The sequence below is a fragment of the Trachemys scripta genome, chromosome 5 (genome assembly GCF_013100865.1).
Source record: "Trachemys scripta elegans isolate TJP31775 chromosome 5, CAS_Tse_1.0, whole genome shotgun sequence".
In the NCBI taxonomy this organism is placed as follows: domain Eukaryota; kingdom Metazoa; phylum Chordata; order Testudines; family Emydidae; genus Trachemys; species Trachemys scripta.
In genome coordinates, this window is record NC_048302.1 from 113739253 (window position 1) to 113766180 (window position 26928).

The 26928-nt window shown below is 39.7% G+C and overlaps 2 protein-coding genes across 7 annotated transcripts in view; one reads left to right on the top strand and one right to left on the bottom strand.

The window, feature by feature from the left end:
* The window catches only part of NSG1 (neuronal vesicle trafficking associated 1), a 34230-nt gene extending 19389 nt beyond the window's left edge, over positions 1–14841 (top strand). For both annotated transcript variants that reach the window (XM_034771321.1, XM_034771322.1), the window contains exons 4-5: positions 6116–6226; positions 12868–14841. In XM_034771321.1, the coding sequence (XP_034627212.1) occupies positions 6116–6226; positions 12868–13068 (312 nt within the window). In that variant the 3' untranslated portion in view covers positions 13069–14841. The remainder of the gene's footprint in view (positions 1–6115; positions 6227–12867) is intronic.
* Positions 13632–26928, bottom strand: part of STX18 (syntaxin 18) — a 95771-nt gene continuing 82474 nt past the window's right edge. For 3 of the 5 annotated variants that reach the window (XM_034771317.1, XM_034771319.1, XM_034771320.1), the window contains 4 exons: positions 19216–19274; positions 18301–18370; positions 17564–17644; positions 13632–16046 (listed from right to left, as the gene is read on the bottom strand). In XM_034771317.1, coding sequence (XP_034627208.1) covers positions 15951–16046; positions 17564–17644; positions 18301–18370; positions 19216–19274 — 306 coding nt within the window. In that variant the 3' untranslated portion in view covers positions 13632–15950. Of the gene's footprint in view, positions 16047–17558; positions 17682–18300; positions 18371–19215; positions 19275–26928 lie in introns of those variants that run through there. The other 2 variants (XR_004645826.1, XM_034771318.1) reach the window with 2 other exon arrangements.

The window sequence follows — 26928 nt, forward strand, 5'->3', positions numbered from 1 at the left end:
CTAGACTTTCGCTTAAAATCTATTCAGAAATCTGTTATATGCTTAATATATTGTCACCTCTTCCGTTTGAGCAGTTACACCACAGCTTTCTCTAAAACTAGCTGAAATGGACTCGCTCAAGTGAGGCGCAACATTTAGGTTTTTGTCTTTAGTTTTTCCTTTTAAAGAACAATGTAATGGAAATATTTCCATGAATTGTTTTTGTACCTATAAAAATCATTTTAATGGGTAATCACTCCTGTGAAATGGTGGAGACCCAAACGCTTCTCAGGAGAGTACTCAGGCATGCATGCTCACTAGCACACAAACTCTCCACTCCCACTGTGTCGGTACCTCAGGCACTGCGCCAACTGCCTGCCATGAGCAGAAGAGATGCAAAGTCCCTTTGGGGAAGAAGAACAGCCGTGTCTGCACCAGAAATTCTACCTTCTCCTCCAATTAGAACAGAGGATGAGGGTGAACTGTTGCCAGGACCACTGTGGGAGGAAGAAAAGAACCTTCCCCTAAGTGAGGGAGAGGATGAAAAGTTACTGTGGGGGGAAGCAGTAGAGTGACTGTTTCAGTTGGGAGTCATGGATGTGGAGCAGCTTGCTCCTGTCCTTTGCCTCCATCTTCTCACCCCTCAGATTGCAGTTGGCAATTGGTTGTTCTTGACGGAGAGACCATGGGGATCAAATGTGGGTTTGGGGAGCGGGGGGGTGAGACTTGTAAGGATGGGGGTTTTCATGGGGAGGATTAGTTGTGTGGGAGGAGTGGATTTCTGGCCAGGTGATTGGATCAGTCTGGAGGGTTGCTCTGAGGTATCAAAAGGAGGGTTATTGTGTTAGGGGAAATTTGGCTGTTGGAAGGTAGATGAGGCATTGGTCAGGCTATAGGAGAGGATGAGTGAATTGGTGGAACTGAGGGGAGTTCAGATTGTAATCTAGGGACCTTATTCTTTCCCTCTCCTTGTATATATCCATAGAGGCATATGCAAGGAGTAATTTGTATCTTGGAGGGGAGGCAGGATGGGAGGAGGAGAAGACGACACCTGGTTGTGTTGGAAGTAGCCAAGAGATTTCTGATTAGGGGTTTGGAATGTAGCATGGTTGTAAATTGCACACATCACAGGAATAAGAATTCACATTTGAATACCATTATTAATTAGGTTAGGTAATATATTCTATAATAAAGTGTGGGAGAATGGTAAGACCTATGAACTGAGAATTGGGAGACCTGGGATCTATTTCCAGTTGCGGACTGTGTGACAATGGGCAATTCATTTAGGACCTGATCTGCAGAAGCACTGAGCACCCACAGCTCCAGATGAGGTCAGTGAGAGATGTCAGTAGTCAACACCCCTGAAAATCAGCCCCCAGGGCCTGATTTAGCAAAGTGCCAAGCACTTACAACTCCCAGTAAAATTGCAGGATTGGACATAAGAACAGCCATACTGGGTCAGACCAATGGTCCATCTAGCCTAGGGTGACCAGATGTCCCGATTTTTTTTTTTTTTTTTATAGGGACAGTCCCGATTTTGGGGTCTTTTTCTTTTATAGGTTCCTATTATCCCCCCCACCCCATCCTGATTTTTCACACTTGCTGTCTGGTCACGCTAATATAGCCCAGTATCCTGTCTTCCAACAGCGGCCAATGCCAGAGGGAATGAACAGAACAGGCAATCATGGAGTGATCCGTCGCCTGTCATCTGCTTTCAGCTTCTGGCAGTCATAGGCTAGGGACGCTCATACCATGAGGTTGCATCTCTAACCATCTTGGCTAATAGCCATTGATGGACCTATCCTCCATGAACTTATCTAACTGGGTTGAAAAAAAGAACTATAGTTTTGACCTTCACAACATCCCCTGGCAACATTTTCCACAGGTTGATTTGTGCATTTTGTGAAGAAGTACATCCTTAAGTTTGTTTTAAACCTGCTGCCTATTAATTTCATTGGGTGACCTCTGATTCTTGTGTTATGTGAAGGAGTAAATAACACTCTTACTCACTTTCTCCTCACCAGTCACAATTTTATAGACCGCTATCATATCCCCTCTTAGTCCTCTCTCTTCCAAGCTGAAAAATCCCAGTCTTTTAATCTCTCCTCATACAGAAGCTGTTCCATACATGTAATAGTTTTTGTTGCCCTTCACTTTTCCAATTTTAATAAATCTTTTCTGAGATGCGGTGATCAGAATTGCACGCAGTATTCAAGGTGTGGATATATTATGATTTATATAGTGGCATTGTGATATTGGCTGTCTTATTATCTATCCCTTTCATAATGGTTCTTAACATTGTTAGCTTTTTTGACTGCCGCTACGCGTTGAGCAGTTATTTTTCAGAGAACTCTATCCACTTCTGTTGGCCCAATGGGAAATATTACTTCATCCACCTTGCCTCTCTAATATCCTGGGACCAACATGACGACAACAGCACTGCAAACTAGGAGTGTCAGCATTTATAATTCACCACCTGTAGTGCAGGTAATTTTTCTAGGGGAGACAAGGCCCCAAAATCTGATACTGAGATCTGTAAATGTCACAGGTGGTCCTACTGCCATGAATAAGGTTTGTAGGATGGGGTTCCCAGCCCTGGTTAGCACTTACTGTAAAGAGACCACAGGGTTCTTTTTGTCTCTAAATGCAGAATTCCAAAATCCTTTCTTGCTTTCTAAAATCTCAAAATATTGTCTTTTGCTAATGTAAGCCTAGTGCAGTGAAAGTCTTCTCCTTTAAAGATCTGTACAGTTGGCTCACTTAGCTCTTTTTAAAATCCAAATTCCATTGAAATCCCTTTTCTCTTTTGATGCCTTAGTCACCTAATTTTGTTTGGCTCTGTTTACTGTTGTTTCTCTTGCTGAAACATGTTATTTTTTCTGATTTGTCCAAAAAAAAAAAAAAAGCCTCTTGCAGCATCTAGGCACTTGTACATCCGTTTAGAATTTCAGCTAAAAATAACAAGGTCATTTCAAAGACAACTCCCCAAACAACAAATAAACTCACTCAGGCTACACCTCCCTCCAGGCAAAGGCCTGATGAGATAAGCTCTGTAACATGCCCTTTAGCTCAACCAACTTGGCTTTCTAAGGAGAAGTGGAGATCTAATTCCAGAGCCAAAGCCCCACCCACAGTCCCATTCTGGGAATGGGTAGTTTGAACACGGGAGTTTACATCACAACCATCAGGATGGTGCTTAGGGAAAGAGACTAACACTCTGCTTTAGCACCCTTTCAAGTCAATGGGAATCTTTCCATTGACATCAGTGGGCATAAAGACCCTCAGTCATGGAGCTTTTTTAGGTCAAAGTCAACACCATGAATTTTATTCAGTAACAGATTGGTAACCAGTGCAGTCTGTTGAGCACAGATTGTCACATGCTCTACCACATGCATGGCTAAGTAGCTGGGCAGTTGTATTTGGAGTTTCTAGTCTTCAAAGGTAGCCTTATTTTGAACACATTGCTGTATTTCCATTTGGAAGTGGCAAGACACTTCTACCGTGCAACCTGCAAGTGACAAGTTGCTGATGCAACCTATGAATGCTAGAACACTGAGAATCCCAAAAGGATCCCCAGACTGCAACGGTCATTAGCAAAAAAGTCTCATATCCCCTAACTAGAGGGAGCAGATAACCATCCAGAGGGTATGGAGAAAGTGTTTTCTTGCACCCACCAGTGGCACTTCTGTCATATCTAGATTGATGTTAAGTTGCTGACAGCCAAATCCCTGTTTTGGGAATGCATTGGGAAAGGAAATACACTTAACCAATGCAAGCTAGACTTAGAGCGTAGGTTATACCCATGCTGCTGGTACTGCTGCCCCAAACCACCTCATTCTGTCCCAGCAGGCTCAAGCCCATATGGAACAGGAAAGGTGACAACAGAACCTTTCAATACCAGGGCCTTTTGTATTAGTTTAGATGGAATAAGTGGTGCAAAGATGTTAACCCAGTCAGTATCCAGCATTAAACAGTGTTAAACAAAGACTGGGGCTTGTTCAGCTCAGACATCAGCTCGCTTGGAACCATGGTGTGACGTGCAGTCTATATGGTTTTATAAAAATATAAGTGAATATAATGTAACTGGGATATGCTTCATGCAAAAGGTCTCTTGTAACGTATCATTACAGAGCTCATAATCTACTGAGTGTGATCATCCTATTTGTAGAAATGTACCACTCTTGTATCTAAAACTAGAAATATAAAACATAACTCTGAGGGCCTATTGTAATTATGTCAAGTGTGGGCCATTAAGGAGGGTTTGGAATCTTGATGACTCCCATTGTCTGCAGATGGCTGTATTTACCTGTGAGTCTTCCTGTATATGTGTGTGCTGGCAAGTGAGTAATGAAGTCTTGCAGTGACATGTGATTATGTCACCTGAACTGGAATCCATCTTTAACCTGGTGCTTTTCCAGTGAGGGGGGGTGGAAACCCAGAGGGACAAAGGGTTCCCGCCTTATGCAAAAGATATATAAAGGGGTGGAAGAGAACAAAGGAGGGAGGAGCCATCATGAAGAATCCACTAGCTATCACCTGAGCTGCAACAAGAGCTGTACCAGGGAAAGAATTGTGCCCAGGCCTGGAAGGTGTCCAGTCTGAGAAAAACTTACTGAAGCATCTCTGAGGGTGAGATTATCTGTATTCAGTTTGATCAGGCATAGATTTGCATATTTTATTTTATTTTGCTTGGTGACTTACTTTGTTCTGTCTGTTACTACTTGGAACCACTTAAATCCTACTGTCTGTATTTAATAAAACACTTTTTATTTAGTAATTTACTCAGAGTATGTATTAATACCTGGGGGAGCAAACAACTGTGCATATCTCTCTATCAGTGTTATAGAGGGCGAACAATTTATGAGTTTACCCTGCATAAGCTTTATGCAGAGTAAAACGGATTTATTTGGGTTTAGACCCCATTGGGAATTGGGCATCTGAGTGCTAAAGACAAGCACACTACTGTGAGCTGTTTTCAGGTAAACTTGCAGCTTTGGGACAAGTGATTCAGACCCTGGGTCTGTGTCTGGAGCCAGACGGGAGTGTCTGGCTCAGCAAGACAGGGTGCTGGAGTCCTGAGCTGGCAGGAAAACAGAAGCAGGGGTAGTCTTTGCACATCGGGTGGCAGCTGTTCAGCTCAGACATCAGCTCGCTTGGAACCAGGGAAAACCCACATTAAACATTTTTAACTTTTTATTAAAGAAGGAAAAACAGTTAAAACACTTGAAATGTACAGTAGTGAGGTTTTCATATTAACAACATCCCTTGTTCCCTTTCTCTTTGGCTCGAGAGAGCTTTTTAGAAGGACCCCTCCCCCTTGTTTGATAGTCTCTTAGATGGTATCAAAGATGGTAATATAACTGTCTTTTTGGGGAAAAGAGCAGCTAGTTGAGATGGCCAGGAGGAGGAGTTGTGGCTGCTGCTGTTAAAATCAGATACCGTTTAATCCCAGGTGGTGGTCGGGATTCAGCTGGACCGGTAGAGGTGGTGATATCATCTGGGTCCCTCTCTCTGGCCTGATATGGTCAAGACATCTCTCAGGATCAGGATGACAAAGGCCTGGGGTCCCAGGAGATGGTGGGGGTGGGAACCACGATGGTAGCTTCCTTCTGTTCTTCCTCTCAAAGACTTTCTTTAAGGACCCAAAAAGGGAGTGGTGGGTGGAATAGCCCATCCCCTCATAATTGGTGGACAAAACAAGGCCAAGTTTCCAACACACCAATTTTGGTCCATTTATTTCCGGACACTTTCTTGTTTACAAAGCATGAACTCAACATAGTCCTGGAGTTATAGTAATCGTCCCTTTTTTGACTAATTCAGTTTTTCTGTCTAGTAATTACTTGACCTACTTTTCATGGTTAATTCCCAAGCAGACAAAGTTATAGGCCTAACTGTCACAACAGCCCTCTAGGCAATGAACAAATGACCAGAACTATCTTCTGGCTTCTCTGAGTGGGAGGAACAGGGGCACTCTTGCTACTCTGTTCACCTCTCAGTGGTTAATTACCTGTTTGATCTGTTTGATTTTTCTTTTATTGCAAAGCACACTGATACTAGACAGGTGTTAAGTACATTAATGAATGATAATGTAATAAGTAATGCATCACTAACAAGAATGTATTGTTTCTCTTTGCAGGTAACTGTTCTGGTCCTTTTTGCCCTTGCGTTCCTAACGTGTGTTGTATTTCTAGTAGTCTACAAGGTTTACAAGTATGATCATACCTGTCCAGAAGGATTCGTTTTCAAGGTAAAGCACACACATTCTCCAAAGAATATGCAAAACTATCTCTGCTACTTTTTCCGTATCCTTGGGAAAGTTATGTTTATTTGCATAATTTAAATTTTTTATAGAATAAGGCTTTCTCTCTTTCTTTCTGCATACTCACCACCTCACTTATCAGCTATCTCATAATTTTCATAATGTTCTTGATTCTTTTTGCTACTGCTCCAGAGATCAAGAGAACATAATTCTTAACTCCTATGCCCTTAAAATCAGGTAATCTTCACCTGCAGCTGTTTGAAAGATGAGCTTAGTTATTAGGCAAGATGGATGTCATGTGTTTCCCCAAATGTATAGGCCATAGGAAGGAACAAAGATATAAATCTAAAACATGGAGCGAAGCATCTGGACTTAGCTCCTACTTTGGATATGACAGATGTCTGAAAATTGTCATAGTGGGAGTGAGAGTGTGTGTAAAAAGAAGCTCTTATATGCTCCTGGGGAAATTCTGCGCCACTGCAAGAGCAGTCATGCGACCCTCTCCAGCAGTATGGCAGAGAGGTAAATCACTGTGGGGTAGGGGTCGGGATTGGGGAAGACCCAGCTGGTGGCTCCTAACCTGTGGTAGGCTCAGCTGCTAGTCCCAGTTGGGCTGCCGAGGATGGGACTTCCTTTTCCCCTGCACGGCCTCCGGGGCCAGGTCAGACCCACCCCCAGATTCTTCCCCCAGCTGCAGGAAGCTCTGCATGTCCTCCAATTCCCCCCTCCACCTGCTTCCTGCACCCATCGCTCCTCAGCTGCAGGGGGAGGGATCCCTGTACAGGGAGTTGCTTCCCCATCCACCCAACCTCGGTGTATCTAGCCCCGCCCCAACCCCCTCCCAATGAGCCCCATTTGCCCTGGACCACTACAGCGAGCCACCTGGATCCCCACCCTGCTGAGCCCCAACCATCTTCACCTGGACCCCCCTGCAGAGTCTGATTACCATTGCACCCAGAAACCCCTCCCCCACCCCCAACAAGCTACCGCACCCAGATCCCCCACTGAGCCACCTGCATCCAGATTGCCCCACATAACACTCAATCCACACCTGGATCCCCCCATACTAACTTCCTCCACACTTGGATTCTGCCTTGCTGAGCCTGCCTGCCCACACCTGGTGCAAAGGGGCAGGGTATTTCTGGGATAGGCCCAGTCCTTGTGCTGTGTCAGGGTTGGGTGCCGCCTCATTGCTGAGTCTGTGTCTGGGGGTGGGAGCTGCAGAGTGATCTCCCACCTCTGTTCAGCCAGTGGCCTGTGCTCCCCAATGCTATGCTGGAGCCTCCAGATTTATTTGATAACATTTGCAGAAGTTTAAAATATTGTGCACAGAATTTTTATTTTTTTTGTGCAGAATGTCCTCAGGAATACCTTATACTACAATGGCCACCTTGGGTATATATTGCCTCCTACAGGAACAGGACTGAAGATCCAATAAAGGAAAAATATATAGGAAAAAATCTTTGCTAATTAATGTAATTACATACACAGTGTTAAAGGGTAGGGAGGTAGCATGAAGATAATAGAGTATGAATCTACTAGGAAGGAAGGGGAGAAAGAGATTGGAACTGGAATCACAATTCTCACAAGAATTTATCTCTCTGGCCATACAGCTGAGCAGTGTGATTTCTTTCACTTCTAAATTCACCACCATCACCGTCTGCAGGATGAGGCCTACCTTCTTACTGCTTGTCATCTCCTCACATTCCTGGCTGTCTGCCTCTTATTATACTGCTAGCTTTTAACAACATCCTTTCATTTCTTTCTATTAAGCTACCTTTTTTCCCATTTGAGGACCAACTTTGTTGCTTCTGAAATAAACATCATGGTGCAGCTCTGTGCCAGTGTATCAATAGTATAAACTTGTGTTGGCTCCTAATTTGGCCTTGGGGGATAGCTTTATAGCCTCTAAGCTGTTCCACAATAAAGTCCCCTTCCACCAGGCAGTAGACATAAGGCCATGGCTTATTTATATGCTGGGTGAATTTTGACATTGTGAGCCTAATGCAGATATCTGCCATGAGATAGACTGCACCTTTGAAGCATTCTTAACTGGCTACATACCGGTCAGACTTACAGGAGTCTCAGAACATGAGTGATCTCTCTCCTGCCATCCATCTCCACCCTCTGACAAACAGAGGCTAGGGACACCATTCCTTACCCATCCTGGCTAATAGCCATTAATGGACTTAACCTCCATGAATTTATCCAGTTCTCTTTTAAACGCTATTATAGTCTTAGCCTTCACAACCTCCTCAGGCAAGGAGTTTCACAAGTTGACTGTGTGCTGTGTGAAGAACTACTTCCTTGTATTTGTTTTAAACCTGCTGCCCATTAATTTCATTTGGTGGCCCCTAGTTCTTGTATTATGAGAATAAATAAATAACTTTTCCTTATCTACTTTCTCCACATCACTCATGATTTTATATCTCTATCATATCCCCCCCTTAGTCTCCTCTTTTCCAAGCTGAAAAGTCCTAGCCTCTTTAATCTCTTCTCATATGGGACCTATTCCAAACCCCTAATCATTTTAGTTGCCCTTCTCTGAACCTTTTCTAATGCCAGTATATCTTTTTTGAGACGAGGAGACCACATCAGTACGCAGTATTCAAGATGTGGGCGTACCATCGATTTTTATATAAGGGCAATAAGATATTCTCAGTCTTATTCTCTATCTCCTTTTTTAATGATTCCTAACATCCTGTTTGCTTTTTTGACTGCCTCTGCACACTGCGTGTACGTCTTCAGAGAACTATCCACGATGATTCCAAGATCTTTTTCCTGATTCGTTGTAGCTAAATTAGCCCCCATCATATTATATGTATAGTTGGGGTTATTTTTTCCAATGGGCATTACTTTACATTTATCCACATTAAATTTCATTGTCATTTTGTTGCCCAATTACATAGTTTTGTGAGATCTTTTTGAAGTTCTTCACAGTCTGCTTTGGTCTTCACTATCTTGAGCAGTTTAGTATCATCTGCAAACTTTGCCACCTCACTTTTTACCCCTTTCTCCAGATCATTTATGAATGAGCTGAATAGGATTGGTCCTAGGACTGACCCTTGGGGAACACCACTAGTTACCCCTCTCCATTCTGAGAATTTACCATTTATTCCTACCCTTTGTTCCCTGTCTTTTAACCAGTTCTCAATCCATGAAAGGACCTTTCCTTTTATCCCATGACAACTTAATTTACCTAAGAGCCTTTGGTGAGGGAGCTTGTCAAAGGCTTTCTGGAAAAAAGCTGGAGACATGGGTCATTCCACTCTCATCTAAACATCCTGGGTCAGTTTTTCCAGGATATGGAGTTACCTTAACATATTCACAAAGGAGTTTTTGGCCCCAGATGCCAGAGTGCTTGCCTTCTGTTGAACCCAGAGACAGTAGGTCAAAACAATTTCAATACATTAACTAAAGGCCAGCACAGCCTTGCACATTACACCTGAAGCTATTGACACAGCAAAACTAATGGAGCTCAATAGAATCATTCTCCTCCTAAAGAAAGCATTGAGGCCATCTTGATACAGCCAACTTCAAGCAGAGCTAGAAACCACAGTTGCCATGGCATGAAGGGCTCCATCTATGACTAGCTACAGCTGCAGGCTGTGAAAAAGACTGGTGTCCCAGACCTGAGGCATACCCACTATCTCTATCACCCCTCTGTTATTTTCTTACATAATCTGGGAATTAGGAAAACAGATAAAAAGGATACAGGATGATGTTCTGAACGAAGACAAAGGCTGCAGGACAGGTAGCGTTCTGGAACCAGCCCCACAGAACATTTACATCAGAGAGCTCAGTTGGTGGCTACGACCAGTACCTTAGTGGTGGGAAATGTTCAAGAACTCTGGGCTGGGCCATACAATAGGTACACTTATTAGTTCCTCAAAGGGCCAAAATCCTTTCAGTGCGAGTAGGAATCCAGTCAAGATGGAATCTCTAGTATATGTGTCTTAAGCTGTTCTGCCACGTGCTGTGTACGTTTGTGACGGACAAAAAAACCAAACAAACTTAATAGGGGATACTGTGCCATTTGGGAAGCTATTGTTTGGGTGTGACAAAATGAAGTGCCTTTATGATCAATTAAAGATCCTGTGATACTTTTGGAACTGCAAGTAGATTTGGCTTGGTTCCAGTGCTGGTAATTCTGTTCGCCCCATGCAATTTTAATTAGGCAAGTGGATTGTGCTCCCATTCCCCACATTCTACAGATGGGTGAAATAATCATTAATAATAGCTTAAATGTATACAGCCCCTTTCATCTTTAAGGCTCCCCAAGCACTCTATAACCATTACATTTAAAACTGATACATCACAGTGAATGTGTAAGTGCAGGAAAGTCAGGGAATGGAACCGTTGAGGTTCTGATAGAATCACATACAGAATGTGCCATATCCATGTAGTAATTTCGATATGCAACGTAGATGAGTTGGACACGTGACGTGGAATGTTAACTCAGTTTGTCAACGTTACAAGCAACTGAAAATAGGGACCTATAATGAGAAGAATCAGGCAACCTGAATCATTGGCATTGCTTCCAGTTTGTGTCTATAATGAAAGCACAGCCATAAATGCCAACTACAGAACTATTCTAGTTTTTCAAATTAAGAATGGATATTTCCAGATGATGATGCGGTTGCTATAGCTGAGCAAAAACAACAAAATAATCACTATCCCCGAGTTGCCCTTGCCATTCCTCACCTAGGCTCCCATCCTCCAACTGTCTCTGGGTGCTATGACCACTGTGTCCATGCAGAGCCCCATTGACTTCACTGGGGCTCTGCATGAGCTCAGATGGAGTGAAATTCTGGCCCCATTGGAGTCTGTGGCAGTGCTTCTATTGATTTCAATGGGGCTAGGACTTAATCCATGGAGCCAGTTGTAGGAGCCAGGCTAGTGATAAGACAAAGAGGAAAATCGAGGTAGATTGAATCTTGTTGGGTAGAGCCACTGTCTCTTGTCATGTGTTGTCATTAATCTGACATTCATCCAGCTTTTGTAAACACTGATGAATGGGTTAGAACTGCGAAGTCATCAACTCCAATGCACTCTTACAAATTATTAAGGATTTCAAAAGGGAGTTTACTCAAATGCCTTTTGGCAGCAATGTCTCCTGCACTGGTCAGGCCTACCACAATATTTTATTCTTCAGACACTTTCTGATAGATCTAACATATACAAGCTCATAATTTTGGTTTGCCTTTACTTTTCCCTTAAGTTTTGTGTGTGGTCCACAGAATGGGATTAGTGTTTATCTAATGCATGCTCTACCCCAACATTTTAGGGGACACACATTCTAAATTAACACTTTTTATTGTATCTCCCAGAATATCGTGTTTTATTTTTGTCTGTCTCTTTAAACATTAAGCTGTTTGGGGAATCCAAGTTACTGGTACTTAGTAGAAAAGAAAGTGGCTTTTAACTAAGATGAGGATTCTGACAAACAGAAAAATAAACGCTGTTAAAAGGGTGTCTAGTCATTAAAGTTGTAATTTTAACATGCCCTCTATTGTGCCTGAGAAGTGCTGCCGCTAAATGTTGTTGCTGTTGTGGAGTTCTGGGAGAATGCTATTAAAATGTATTGTGTATTTGAATATTATTTAAATAAATAGTCCATATCTGTAAGGAAACTTAGCATATCATTTTTTAAATGCGTTTCTAGATGAGGTAGACATAATTAGACTTATTCAGTCCTCAGACTGATCTGAGTAGTGCAAGTACCAATACCTTGGAAAAAGATTTTTATTCTTAGTTATATTTTCCTTCATTATCTTAACTAGAACTAGCCTCCTAAACTGAGTTGAAATTGCCTTAGCTAGTGCTGGTGTTGCTTACTACAACATCAATGGAATGATAGCTTAGAGCTAGCTAACAGATAATGAAAGCATGTACATGCATGCACGTGTCCCCATCTGACAAAATTTTCAAAAATAGGTGGCTACGTTTAGGCTCTGAAATCCATATTTAGATGCCTAAACATGGATTTAAGAGCTTAACTTCAGCCATGTATTTCTGAAAATCTCGGTTTCTTTTTGGGTAAACATATATAGGCATATCTTTTTGCTGTGGCATTAAATTTACTACACTGTTATAGTGTGTTCATAACTTGGCAACAGCCTATTTGTTAGCTTTTATTCAACACAGACTGAAACCAGGCTATTAAAGTGCCTACAGCCATATCTAACTATGGAATTGTAGCTTTAACTGCTTGAATTAGTTAACTGTTGAATTGAGAGGCACCAAAAATGTCTGGTTCTAGAAATTTAAAGCCATTTAAAAAACCTTGTTAGGGTAACCAACTAAATTTGACTGCTTGATGATGTCTGCTATTTTAGAGTGTCTGTATAATAACTGTACTGAAGTATAGTGGAATACAATTGCATGACTATTGTCCTCTTGGGACTCATGAAAATAAGATGTGATGTAGGAGGTTATCACAGTGAGGAACGTATTCCAAAATAAACTTGGATTATTGAGACCAGTATATAGTGGTGGTATCACAACAATTCAACAATATTGGTGTTGCTTCTTGACTCTCACAAGTAAATCATGAAGACTATAAAGAGAAGTTACTTGTTACTTGTCTTTGGAACAGTCTCTAATGTAAATGGTGGATTTTCTTCCAGAATAATCAATGCATTCCAGTTGGATTAGAGAACTACTACTCTGAACAAGACTCCAGCGCTCGAGGGAAATTTTACACCGTCATAAACCACTACAATCTGGCCAAACAAACCATCACACGTTCAGTGTCTCCCTGGATGACAGTACTGTCAGAAGAGAAATTGTCTGAACAGGAGACTGAAGCTGCTGAGAAATCAGCTTAGTGCGATAAGCTAATAATTAATAGGTCATTTGAAGGTAACGAAGGGACTTTAAGGAACTTTTCATTAAATATAATTATGGATAATTTAGAGGTTACTCATGTTTATGGTGCAATTGCTTCTGTTTGCTGATACCGCTTTGCAAAAAATAAAACTTGCTACAAAACATTCATGAGCATAAAATAAGGTGCATATCAGCATCGCTTTAGAGCTCTGACACCATTTTCAATGTTAAGAAATCAACTTTAGATATTTTCTTGCAATTTACTGGATGCTGACAATTTTTCACTGGATTTTTCAGTGGTTTGGACTTCACATAATGTGCTTTATTGTCTGAACTGATACTTTGTTTTTATTACATAGCCATTTTTGCAAACTGAAACACCATAGCCATAACTAGAGTGATCTCTTGTTTAGCGAAGAGCTGTATTTAAAACTTGTTTTCAGCTCAAGGCTGATATCAAGGACTTGCTGTAATGATTAGAATGGAGAAAGAAAAACTGTCAGGTAGCATATTTTTCTTCACTGTTGATTTGTAAGTGATAATGAAGTTCTCTGCAACAAGGCATGCTCAATGTTTTATTATTACTGTCAACAAAATTTCACTACATTCCCACAATGCTTTAGTATGTTAGTAAGGATGTGCACTGAAACAAACTAGATAGGACACAGTGGAGCGAGAGACACACTTTTAGTTATGGATTTGTTCAGATTGTGTAAAAACAACTTCTGAACTGGAGGGTGTTCTGATGAGAAAGGACATCCTTTGATCACATTGAAGAAAGAGGCAGAAAGCTTTTCACTCTCGATGTAGTCTGCCCTCTGTAATTTGTCTGATATGACAGAGGGAGTAACACTTTAAAAGAATCCCTTTTATACAACATTAACACTTTTCCCCTTTTTATATATATATTCTGAATTGCTTTGAGTTAACTATGCTGTTTGTAATTTGCTAAGTTTTAAACTACAGGACATCACAAGTGAAACTAATGTATTAATTTATGCTACTTGCTGTTTTAAAGTGACATGTCAAAACGGAGTGAAGAAGCATAACTCTGTTTATGTATGATTTTGGAGGAAAAAAAGATGTAGACAAGCCTAGTATTGTGGGTGCACGTTCAAGTTTGATGTTTCATTGTATTGACAAATTTCTTATTTTGTATGAAACAATGTTTTTTCATTTAATCTTAAATATGCATTACAAAAATAATTTTATTAATCTGCCAGTTAGACAAAATAAGTGTGTGAAGCTTTTAGGTATGAGATTCACTTTTCCTTTCATATTACTTGAATGTGATATTTCTAGTGGACATGTCAAAAGTTCCATTGTTGTAGGCACTATACAAAAATGAAAGGAAGCCATTGGTTATTTGTCTAGTTCTGTAGTAGAACAAACTTGGTCAGCTCCACTTTTGGGTTTTCTTCTAATCCATTATTAATGTATTTAGTATCAAAACTTTACATACCAATAAAGTACAAAATGGCCACTGCTTCTCAATTCTATAGGTTTGATACCAAACATAACAATGAGTGTGCATTATATAGTTATGAACTATAAAAAGCTTTGTTTATTATGCTGTGTGGAATGCATAAAAAGCAATAAATTATGTGCCAAATTTTTCTTTGCATTTTTAAAAAAGTTCAGACTCATGTAAACACATTAAAACATACCATGTTTTGTCTGCTAGTAGACATGTACTTTATTGAATGTAAATTAATTCACATGTAACTTTTGACATTTTCACTTCATGCAAAATAAAGAATAAGGATGATATTGCCTGTTGCATACAGTATGTTGACATACATTTCAAGACACACAATAAAATGAACTTTTAAATCAAAATTTTTTACCAAAAACATGAATTCAAATTTTATAAGATTTGCTTTTCATTATTATCCTCCAGAGATGTGATTTAAATATATTTTCCCTTAACCTTAGACCAGTAAACAACTTCACTGTACAGCCATCTGCTGAACAGTAAGACTAATTACTATCCTCAAAAGAAAACATTCAAAAATTTCAGGCAGCTGGAAACATAAAACTCATTTGGTGACTGATGCTGCAGCCCTTGAAGTCAAAGGGAGTTTTCCCACTGACTTCAACAGGAGGTGGTTCATAAGCTCCTGGCTCCAACAGCTTCTGAGGTTTGTTTTTTCAACAGGTAATTAACAACTTTAATACTTCAAAAAGTTTGGCTTCCATGTTATCTATTCTTCAGCTTTCTCCAACATCTCAATACATCAGTTGCATCACATGTTTACTATAATTTAACATATATGACACTTCTTGGAACCTAGCATAAGTAAAGCTTTACAACAGTGTTTAAGAGAATTACTTTCCAACAAATACAAATGACCCCTGCCCAAACTAATTCTACAGGATTAGGTGTGTCTGTCACAGATGTACAAGGTTATTACAATTTGTAATGAGTGGTGTGACTAAAAAAGAAACCTGAGACAATAGATAGAAAAGCTCAACCCTGTCTGCATTGCAACAATTTTCTTCATTGTACATCTTGTCTACATTGTGAACTTTCCACTAATTGGTGTGGTAGGCTATAATTTCTTAAATGTATAATTTACATTTTATTGAAAATTTCTTGCAACTTACTAAACTTGAGCCTGCTTTTTACTTGCTAGCTGATTCAAAATTTTTAGCTTTTGTTTTATGAAGCTGCGGAATGGACTTAAATGGTGTTGATCTATTCACTGCAAGAATGGTACATACACAGACACACACTTTTTTGTACGTACGTGCACATACTTTTTTTTTGCTAGAAAATATTTTCCAGTCACAACAGTATGACATTTGCAGATAGCGTATCCTGCTTTGAGAGGAGGAATGTTTAAATCTTATACAAACATAGCACACAGGCTTTGTTTTATTAACTGTCATACCAGTCCAGGAAAAGCAAGGAGAATGAACACATTACAAGGAAGAAAAGGATCCATACTCGAAATCCAGCGTTTTTTTGGATTGCCTGTAGGAAGATATGAGCTCAATGACTATTTTTCCTTAAAAATACTAGATTTCCATAATATGACTCAAACAACAGTCCATCTGGCCCCAGTCTGGCACCTCTGTAAGCCAGTGGCAAAACTCACCATTGACTTCACTTAGAGAAGAGTTAGGCCCATATTTCTCTAGATTCTCCCCCCCATGACTCAGGCCTCAAAATTTCAAAAGCAGAGTCAATTGAAGGGAAAAAAGCAATCCCCCATCCTACCAATATAGTTGGGTTAGTTAATGATAGAACATATGCCATTCACAATAATGAACAGTTCTAAAGAAAGTGTTATAAGAATTGATAAAAAATGCATACATTATCTATTTAAATGCCAAACGTTGACCTTTCTAAGAACAAGAGAAACGGCTTCTCTAAACAGTTCTATTAAAGCTCTTCAGTGATTAAATAACTTAATAGTTGTTACTGAGGGCTAATTTAACATAGATCAAGGCAGTATTTAAATACTGTAAATGACCAAGTTCAAAATAGTAAACATTGCTTCCAAGATTTGTTTTTCAACTGAAATGGTAAGGATGGGGGGGGGGGGTTATTTTAGACTTAATGTCAATAGACTATCATTAATGGTATCAGTCTCAATTCTTAAATAGAGAAGTTTTCATTTGTGGATCTCAAAGAGTTTTTACAGGTAGGGAAACTGAAACACAGAGGTTAAGTGACTTCCCCAAGTTAATGTGCATCAGAAGATGTGTGTTAGTCCCAGCTCTGCCACTGACACACTATGTGATCGTAGGGAAGTTAGTTACACTCTCTGTGCCTCAGTTCCACCAGCTGTAAAATGAAGATCATGATGCTTTGAGAGTCAGGAATGAGATGCACTGTACTTGAGTGCTGAATACTACTACTAATAATAATCTATTTAGTCTTGACAATTAGTCTAAAAAATTTCATCCCTGCCATCATATGCTCTGCCCACTACGCCATGTTACCTTTTGGATAACCAAATCTGAATAATAACAATCCTAAATCAAGTCTCTGAAAATAAAGTCCCAAACAGATTTTCAAAAATAAGTGCCTAATGATAGGGTCCTAAATTCATGTTTAAGCATTTAGATAAGTGAACCTATAAACAGGATCTTATGCAGTATGGGGAAGGGCCTCTTCTGATCAAGATAATGTATCAAGACTACATTTCCATCGATTTCAGTGGTGTCTTCTTCCACCAAACTCCTTAGGGACACTGCATAGGTGACTACATGCAGCGCGGGGTCATCCTCATCTTTAACAAGGAGGTGAAGACAAGCAAAGGTTACAGGTCCCAGTGGTTGTTCAGATCAACATTAGTGAAACATTAAGTTTCACAGACTACACTTCAGTGTAAATGATCCAGGTAGCTTCCAACCACACTACTGTTGCTAATCAGATATGCCCCAAAGGTAGCCACAAGTTGCAAATATGGCCATGGTATAGTGCAAAAATGCTTTGATAGCTAGGAGCAAGAAATGCATCGAAACACTACTTAGTAACATTACCTCTCTTATGTCTTCATTACCGCCTTTGATATTTTCTGTTGCACCCACAACTAACTGATGAATATTGTCAATTTCGGTGTCCTGTTGAGCAAGAGTTCCATAAAGACAATGACAAATTCTGCAGAAAAATGTTAACTGTAAAGATCTGGGTCAGAATAGATCACAACTATGAAATAAAGTACGTGTCTTAATATCTTATGTGCATCTTTACCAATCTTCAAGGGACCGAGGATTAATTAAATCTTAAATTTTCTGTCTATGTCACTAGGAGCCTGAAATCAATAGAAAAAACTTCCACTGACTTCAGTAGCCTTGTATCAGATATAGCATATAATTTTTCACCAGTTGTTTTACGGAAGATGTTTCGTTTCCAAAATGCCACTAACTGAGCATAAGTAACAAGTAACATTAACAATACACTGTTCTGAGGCAAAGGGACCTTAATAGTTAATTCAAGAGTTTTTATCTTTTAATGTTACTAGGAAGATGTATCTACTAAGATTATTATGCAGGAAAAGCCATCATGTATTTGACTTTGAATCACGACTTTTAAGTTCCATTTTTCCTCAGTGTCTGTGTTTTCTTTTATTCACATCTCTGATAACATAATGCAACTAACAAGACACAGAGCAGTTTCACAGCTGAGAAATGTCCGCAGGAAAAGCTCATTTCTCTTAAGCATACAGTTCAGTTATTTCTCTTGACATTTTGATGTTACAGCAGCAAACGTTTTTTACCTGTTGCAAGACTTTTTCTGTGAATATCTCTTGAAGTCTGGAGATTTCAACCACTTTCCCTTCAATTTGTCTTGACAAAACAAAACACCCCCCCCAGATATGTCATTGTGTTAGTGCAAAGATTTTCCACTGTAGATTCACTCTAGACTCACATCCTCAAACCCAGCAAATCACACTATTAATAAGGTAGTCATTTTATCAGCAATTTGTTTACTTAGCAGTAATGTACAAATATTCCATGTTTATGGTGAGAGGGAGTGGCGCCTGCAGATGTGCTGGGAGTATACTGGAAGTTCTGTAGGAGCTTCACTTATATTAACAATGAGGGGGAAGAGTGTTATCAAAATGATATGGAAATGAATAATACAACTACAGTAGCCCTTAAATTAGTTATTTTGACATTATATCTATTTTATTTTAAGCTGACCCCATGTTTACAATTTTTGATTGCTGAAGACTTGTATTGAACACACATGTATGGTAGAAGTTGTCAGAGAAAAGATGGAGGGGTTTCGTAGGTGGGCAGTTGGGTCTTTTTCACCTGGAGAAGCATGGGAGATAATTGGGCATTATAGGATAAACACGATCTGGATGTTTCTATTAAAATGATCAGAAATGAAACAGTTAATATTTAAATGGCTATATTTAAGTTTCAGACATAACCCATCAAATGGAAACATCAAACACCTTGCGGAGATTTGTTTCAGGCTGCCTGCAGACTCAGGAAACAACATGGCATGCGTTTACATTCAGTTCACATTTTCAAGGTTTATAGCCAACTTTATTGACTTCAGTTTTTTATATGAAAGCTCATATTCTGGAGCAAGATATTAGCAAGAGGTGGATTCTATAGCCCTGGAACACGGGACCCTGGTTATAAAACATGCAAACCCAACAAATAAGAGAAAGTTGTACCTCACTTCATCAAATAGGCTATTCATCTCACCAACAAGTCGCTTGTTTTCCTGTTCAAACTAAAGGAGGAAAAACAAAACAACAACAAAAAACACCAAATGAAGTCACAGATCAGATTGTTGTAAAAGACATTCTAAACAAGAAAGCAAGGTTTCAATATTAATTATAATTAATTCACTAACAGCCAATGTTTAAGAGCTACAGAGATCTTTCTGTATTACTCACCCCAGTTTGGGAAGTTAAAAAAACCCAGCATGAACATGTTTGCTTTAACCAGCCACCTGAAAAGCCATTACTCTCCTCTTTTCCCCCAATGATGAGCCAAAATGATTTTACAGATTTGCTCAATGCACAAGTACACAAAAGACACAATAAAAGCAACATTCCTCCTGATTTAATATATGTTTTCACTTGAGAAGCAGCTATAGTATATGATATTATTCTAACCTAGTGTGGTATGAAATGAAGAGCTTGAGTTTGCCAAAATATAAAACTTTCTGACATCTAGTACTGATACTTTAGAAAATAAAGCAAAGGCCAGTACAGTTGCAGTCTCTCTACCCTGTCACTTTTCATTTGAAATTGGGGTTACTCAATTAAGTAGCTTTTAAATTTACTATTATCATTACATTTTCCAAGCAAATAACCATAAACAGATTTTACTAGGGAAATAAGCTCTTCTTTCAGAGATGGACTACATTAATTGCCAATTCATTTGGAGTTCACAGTAGTAGTTTTTTGCATCATGCTCATCCAAAAAGACTAAGAGCCCTGAAGATGATTTGACAAGTCTGCACAGCCAAACTGTATCATGAATAACAGGCTAACTGCAAACCTCATCTTAAAGAAACTTTTCCAAGAAGAACCAGTTTCTATGCTCTAATCACCACATTATGAAACTCTATTTAGATGGGGGATGGGATTTTCCAAAGTGCCTAAGTGATTTAGGAGAACAAATCCCATTGAAAGTCACAAGTTCCATTTGAAAACCCCACCCAGGGGAATTCAGAATTATGTTGATTACTTCTACAAGAGCAGTGCTTGAGTAGGAGCTGAGAAGGTATGCTTCTGAAATCGCTCACTATAAAGTTTCAAAGAGTCCCTGAAAAACTATAGGTTGAAAATGCTGGGTTGATTTATTTTCTATGAAAATTTTACTGAATATGAAACATTAATACATATAATACACATCCTAGGTAGGATGCGCCTGTGATATACTTTATTTCTAAATATAGAGCCCCATACGTAGCAGTATGAATAGTGGAAAATGTGGTCCCCAGTCCAAATAATTTCACACAGAAGCAGAGTGAAATAGTCCAACACCTTAACTGTGCAAACTGAATGAATATTATTCCATTTCTTTCAAGAACACTTGGTATTTACACTGAACTCATCTATTAAAACACTTCCTTTGTGTTTTGCATAATCTAATCAAGTTTCAATTTAATTAGCAATAAAAATACAATGCTTCTCCATTATAGGGTTGCCAGGTGTCCGGTTTTTGCCTGGACTACCCAGTCAGCAGTGCTGACCAGACCATTAAAAGTCCGGTTGGCGGCACTGGGAGGCTCCCTGCCTGGCTTCACACAGCTCTCAAAAGCGGTCAGCATGTCCCTCCGGCTCCTAGGCGGAGGGAAAGTCACAAGGGCTCCATGTGCTGTCCCTACCCCGCGCACTGGCGCCGCAGCGCTGTCCAATAGGAGTTAGTAGCAATCTGAGTAAATGCCCAGTATTTCTAAGAAACAGACGTTTTGTAGGGATTAAGCAAAAATTACTCAGAACACTATATGTCAATGCAAAAAGCAGAGGAATTTAGTAACTGCCTGAACCATGATCTTTAACAGGAAAGACGGGTAGTTACATTAATGTAAAATTAGTCTGATGTTGGTAGCTAGACATTTTGCTTATCAAACAGACATTACTGAAAATGCCCTAAGCTGTATTTTATTTAAAATGATGGACAATGTAAACATTTAAATACTTCAGAGTAATTTAAACATTTAATTCATCATTAATTTTTTCAAGATACGGCAAGTAAATCAATGTGCACAATATGGCATAGAGCTAATCAAACTCAGCTTTTGTGCAGCTCCAATCTGCATGAGTAGGCAACTTTAATGCCATTATGCTGCCATCTTTCATAATTAATCACAATGTTCGTTGCTCACCCTATCACTTTCTCCCCAGTCCTCTTAGCATAAAAAAGGATGATGCTCACAGCACAATTTTTTCAAAAGATCTACTTTTATCTCAAACTAATTGACATTTATTTGAAAACCCTCAGAAAATTCAATCTTTATTCATAGATTATGTTCTATAAATTTCAGGAAGATACACTGGAATCTTTGTACTAACACAGAAGTTGAATCTTACTTTCAGAGATTCAAGAGGCTGAATCAACACTTCTTTAACTATGGAGGCCTGAACCATGCCTCCATGATGTCTACTAGTTGATCCATATTTCTAGGATATGCCACTGAATACTGTCCAGTATTTTTCTTTCCTGCTGGTAATGCTATTCCAACTTTCCAACACAGCAACAGTACAAGTTCTTTTTTTTTTTTTTTTTTGGGGGGGGGGGGGGGGGAGGGGTGTACAGTCAGGCACTTCTTCTCTTCCAAATGGTCTTAGTTCATAGAGTGACCATTAGACCATTCCAGGTATAGAACATACAAAGCAGATCTATGATGAGGAAGTTTGTCCTTCAAGAAAGGAAGCCTGAGTTTAAGAATATTTCTTTTTACGATACACTGTTCTGGGATTTATTTACTCATTATGAATAGATAGTGTCACAATGTGACTGGTCCCTTTAAGGAGAATTGGGACCAGCCCCATATATGCCATAATTAATTAGCTGCTTCCCAGCCTGAAAGGGCAGGGCTAAGAGGTGTCAGATGGACACCTGGGTCACAGAAGAAGGGCTGAGAGAGATCAGTCTGGAGCAGAATCACGGAGAGCAGGCAGGCTCCTGTGAAAAGCCCTAAGTGATGGTCTGCAGGAGGCTCGGTACGCCAAAGCTACCAGCCTTGTGGCCTGGTGCTCTATACCAGAGTAGGGAAGGACACAAGAAACAGAGCCCAGCAGGGTATGAGGACAGTATTCCAGGAAAAACGGCCTGGAGGCTGAGCGTCTATCCCAGAGCCAGACAAACTCTCAATGGTAGCCCAAAAAGGGGCTGGGAACGGAGCCCATGGCTGAAAAGAAGCTCCTGAAAGGCAGAACCACCTTGTGTCTGTTGGGAATTTTAGTGACTTGTGCTATCCTGGAAGAAGTGTGTGTTTGTGACTTGGTCACATCTCTAGAACAGCCTGGTGTCTGGAAAGCTAAGGCGCTACTCCTTGGGGAGGAAATCCAACAGGGGGTGCCTTCAGTGCCCATGTTTGGCCAACAGGGGGTGTTACAGAGTGGTCACCACCCCACAACAGACTGTCTTACATTTTGAAAGACTATTTTTGTAATTGTGGGGCATTTATTTCATTCTGATATTTAAAACGAGCATTAACCCATTAAAAGGAGCTAGGTGTCCAATTAATATTGTCTCAACATTCACAACAGAAGAGTGGGTACTAAATACGATAATTTATCTGTTTCCATTTATCTGTTTCTTCCAAAATGTCCTATCCTGTCTACAGATATATATTTAGGGGTGGCTTCGTAACAGCTACATTCCATGTATCAGGAATATTCAACTGTGCCCACAGCCATGGCCTACCCATCCTCAACTACAGAGTGATGCTAGGGGATGATACTTAGCGACACCCATTCCCCACAGGCATTGAAGCACTCTAGAAATTGTCTTCCAGAGGTTCAATCCTATCAGCAGCAATCCATCCATAGTCCAAGCCTATTCCCCTGCCCACAGATTCATGATTAGATCATGGCAGAATCCTAACATCCCAACCTAAATAATTAAATTACCTCCCATCACAAGGACCCTGTCTTTGGAGACTCTTCCTCCAAAGGCAGCATGCATTAACAAAATCTAATGACTGGTATAGCCATATTTACTATTATAGTCATGAATGGCTAGAAGAGTTACACCCTTGGGACCTGATTCACCACTGCACTACATCAGGTTTACACAGGTGTAAGTATTAAATGGAGTCACACCAGTGTAAACCTGAAGTAAAGTGGTGTACCGAGCCCAGGAGGTCCAGCACTGATTAGTCAAGATAGTCATTGACTGGAGAAGGCAACCAATTTATAGCTGTTTGTAAAATTCCTAGTGCTGAATTTTTCACGCAGGACTATTCAAACTTGTTTGTGCTGTTGCGGGAATAAGCTGGGACAGTCCTGCATTAAAAATTCAGCACCAAAAATGTTACCATTTTTTAGCACCCTAGTAAGAATTATATAACCAGTTTAGAAATCAGATTTTCAATACACAGTAAATGCTTGTGATCTGTTACAAATAGTATAAATCCACTTTGAGAATGTATTCTAAAAGAAATCCCAAACCCTCTACTCATATTTAAGAAAAATATCCCTAGATAAACTTTGTAATTTGAAATGATGGCTGATGAATTATTTGGTCTGCACTGTAATAAGCTCTGATAGAACAGTCAATTGAACAAAAGGTTAGAACACAGAGCACATAATACATCAATATGTCACAAAAGAATTTACATGATAGGAACATAAAACTGAAACTACGACAATCTAAATATAGCTCAACTATCTATGGCTTAATAAAGAAAGCTCTTTTTAGGACAGTAAAATATGCTGCTACAAAAGGATGGCACCAAGTGACAAATTGCTTAGACTTTGCCCAAGATTTAATGAATAAAAGTAATTATCAGAGTTCTTTTTTGTTATCCCAAGAGATACATCATTAAATGTCTGTATGTGATTTCACCATAGACAAAAAATAATAAGATGAAAGTAGTTGAGGAAATTAGACCTTTTCAAACAGAAACAGATTTAATTACACTCAATCTGACCACAAGACATCTGCTTACAATAACTATAAAAGCATAAATATACCTGCACTATGGGTTATAAATTAGGATTTATTGTGCAAATAATACAATAGTCTGCAACCATTTTGGACCATGTAATGATCTCTCCTGTGGGTGAAATAATGAATTCAATTGCAGTTGTAGCCATATGATAGAGGTTTAACTCATTATTTTACCCTCAAGAAAGATCATGAAACACTGATTGTGAATTATGGGTATAATTTGCCACAACACATTCCAATTTAAAACCAATACTCCAGTTTCTACAGTATTTCTCACCTTGTTCGTTTTGGGAGTCAATTTACTTAAAATAAATGGAACTTCCATGCAACTGGACCATTATAGACCATTATTCACAGAAAAAGAATTAAAAGAGTAAAAATTAACTAATCCTGTAATAGCATACATATAAATAGAGGAGAAATGTCTAAATACCCCTCATCAAATCAGCAATTGGATGTTGTGTGGATTCGTTAACATTTGTAAAGCACATTGAGATTCTTGCATTGAAGAAACTAGGTTGTTGCAATGAAGCATGTTGTTATCTGATATAATGTCCTAATGCAATGCTCCAGGGAAGAGCATATAGCTGCCTGATTTCTACTCAGACTAATGTAATTCCACTGAATTCAGTTTTTGCACACGAATGAAAAATTGGGCCCAGTGTTTTGTCAAATGTTTTATTTCTGCCAGGGAGAAAATCTTTCAGAACAGCTTGCAAATGTATCAGTTTTGAGTTCTTGTTAATCAACACAATAATATTAAAATAACCTAAAATTAATCAAAATATACACAAAATCCTTTGGCTAGGTGCCAGCAGGTCTCCAAACCTCAGGCATAACTGGTGAACTATTACTCAAAAATGCTTTCAGGTGTTGGCGACAGTGCAGTTTCATTTAGACAAAACCACTACACACATCCCTGCATTTTGTAAATAGCCTCATCTAGTTATATTTAATAATAAAACTATTCATATTAGGTCTAGAAATAGAATTAAGGCTTGCTAGAAGCACTTTGAGCACCTATCAATTAGTGGGAAAAGATTATATCAGTAACATTCTTACTGCTCATATGAAAAAAGAGAGTGAGAGAAGGAAAGAGGGCAATACTAGTAAAGAATGGTTACTCACCTCTCATAACTGTTGTTCTTCAAGATGTGGTGTGTATGTTCACTAGATGTGTGGGCATCCCGTGCACCAGTGCTGAAGAGTTTTCCCTAGCAGTATCCATAGGGGCCATGCCTGTGCCTGGTGCCTTCATGCTCCAGAGGGTATAAAGGGCAGAGCCATGCTGCCCACCCTTCACTTCCTTCATACCCAACCCTTAGTTGAAACATCCTGGAGGTTTGGGGAAGGAGGGTGAGCTGTATAATGGACATGTAATGCATCTTGAAGAACAACAGTTATGAGAGGTGAGTAACCATTCTTGCTTCTTTGAGTGGTTGCATATGTCCATTACACTAGGTGACTCCCATAGAGTTTCCAGTGGAGGTGGGGCTAGTAATCTCACTGGAAGAGGGACTGCAGAACTGCTTTCCCTACATTAGTATTTTCCCTTGACCTGGTGGCAATCACAATGTCTCACAAAGGTGTGGACTGACCATCACATTGCTGCTCTACAAGTATCCGCAATAGGGACGTTTCCTATAAATGCTGTGGATGTTGCATGCTCTGGTTGAATGCACAGACAGTGTTTCTGGAGGGGTGGCAACCTACGTGTTGTAGCACATGACAACAAAGCTGGTGATCCACTTGGACAGTCATTGTTCTGCACAGGAGACTAATAGTTGGGAAGAGATCTGAAAGGGCTTCATTCTATCAAGACAAAAAGCCAGAACATCCAGAATGTGGCGCTTTGGTTCGTCCTTATGAGCTTGTGACTTTGGAAAGAAAACCAGTAAATATACTGACTGACTGAGATGGAAGACATGTTCTCCTTCGGAGAGAAACTGTGGCCTAAACTGTACCTTGTTCTTAACAAAACAGTGTAGGGTATGCAGCTCACCTACTCTCCTCATGGAGGTGACGGTCACTAAAAAGACCACAAGCAGGAGGCTAACAGGTCAAAGGGGGGCACCATAAGGGCAGATAGCACTAAGTTCAAATCCCACTTGAGAGGGTGAGAAGCTGAAGTACCTTACTTACAGCTTTGATTAATGCTGGCCATATTCGCCTCTTATGCTTGTATAGCAAAAGAGATCAACTCTGGGTAAGATATCAATGATTTTTCAGGTAGGACTCCAGCACTTGAACTGCAGGTAAGAAAGGTTCAACATATGGGCCGCTAGCCTACACCTCAATCAAAAGAAAATCAGCCAACCAGTTCCGGATTCACTTTTGGCAACATTCTAAGTAAGTTAGGGCAGGAGAGAGGGTAACTCTAGCTATAGCGATAGCTCACTTTTGTATGCTTCTTTCACCTCGTTTCCTGCTGTATTTTCAGTGCTATTTGCTCCAGTACTAAGGGAAGCTACTTTTCCTTTGATGGTAACAAAAACACATTTGAAGTGAAAATTTGCCGTTAATATTTAAAAGTAAACTAATGCACATCCCAGGAGCAATTTACTTACCATGTTAAGTACATTACTTTGCAAGCAGAGATTTATAAAAAAAATCTCAGTAGCATTCTGCATCTGATGCTCCACTGACCAGGCTATTAAATTTGGAGCTAAGGTTAAAACTTCCAACACAAGTTATTCCACTAGCCTAGGCCTGGTAGGGATGTCAGGTCATGGTCATGTTTGGGGTATCATCCT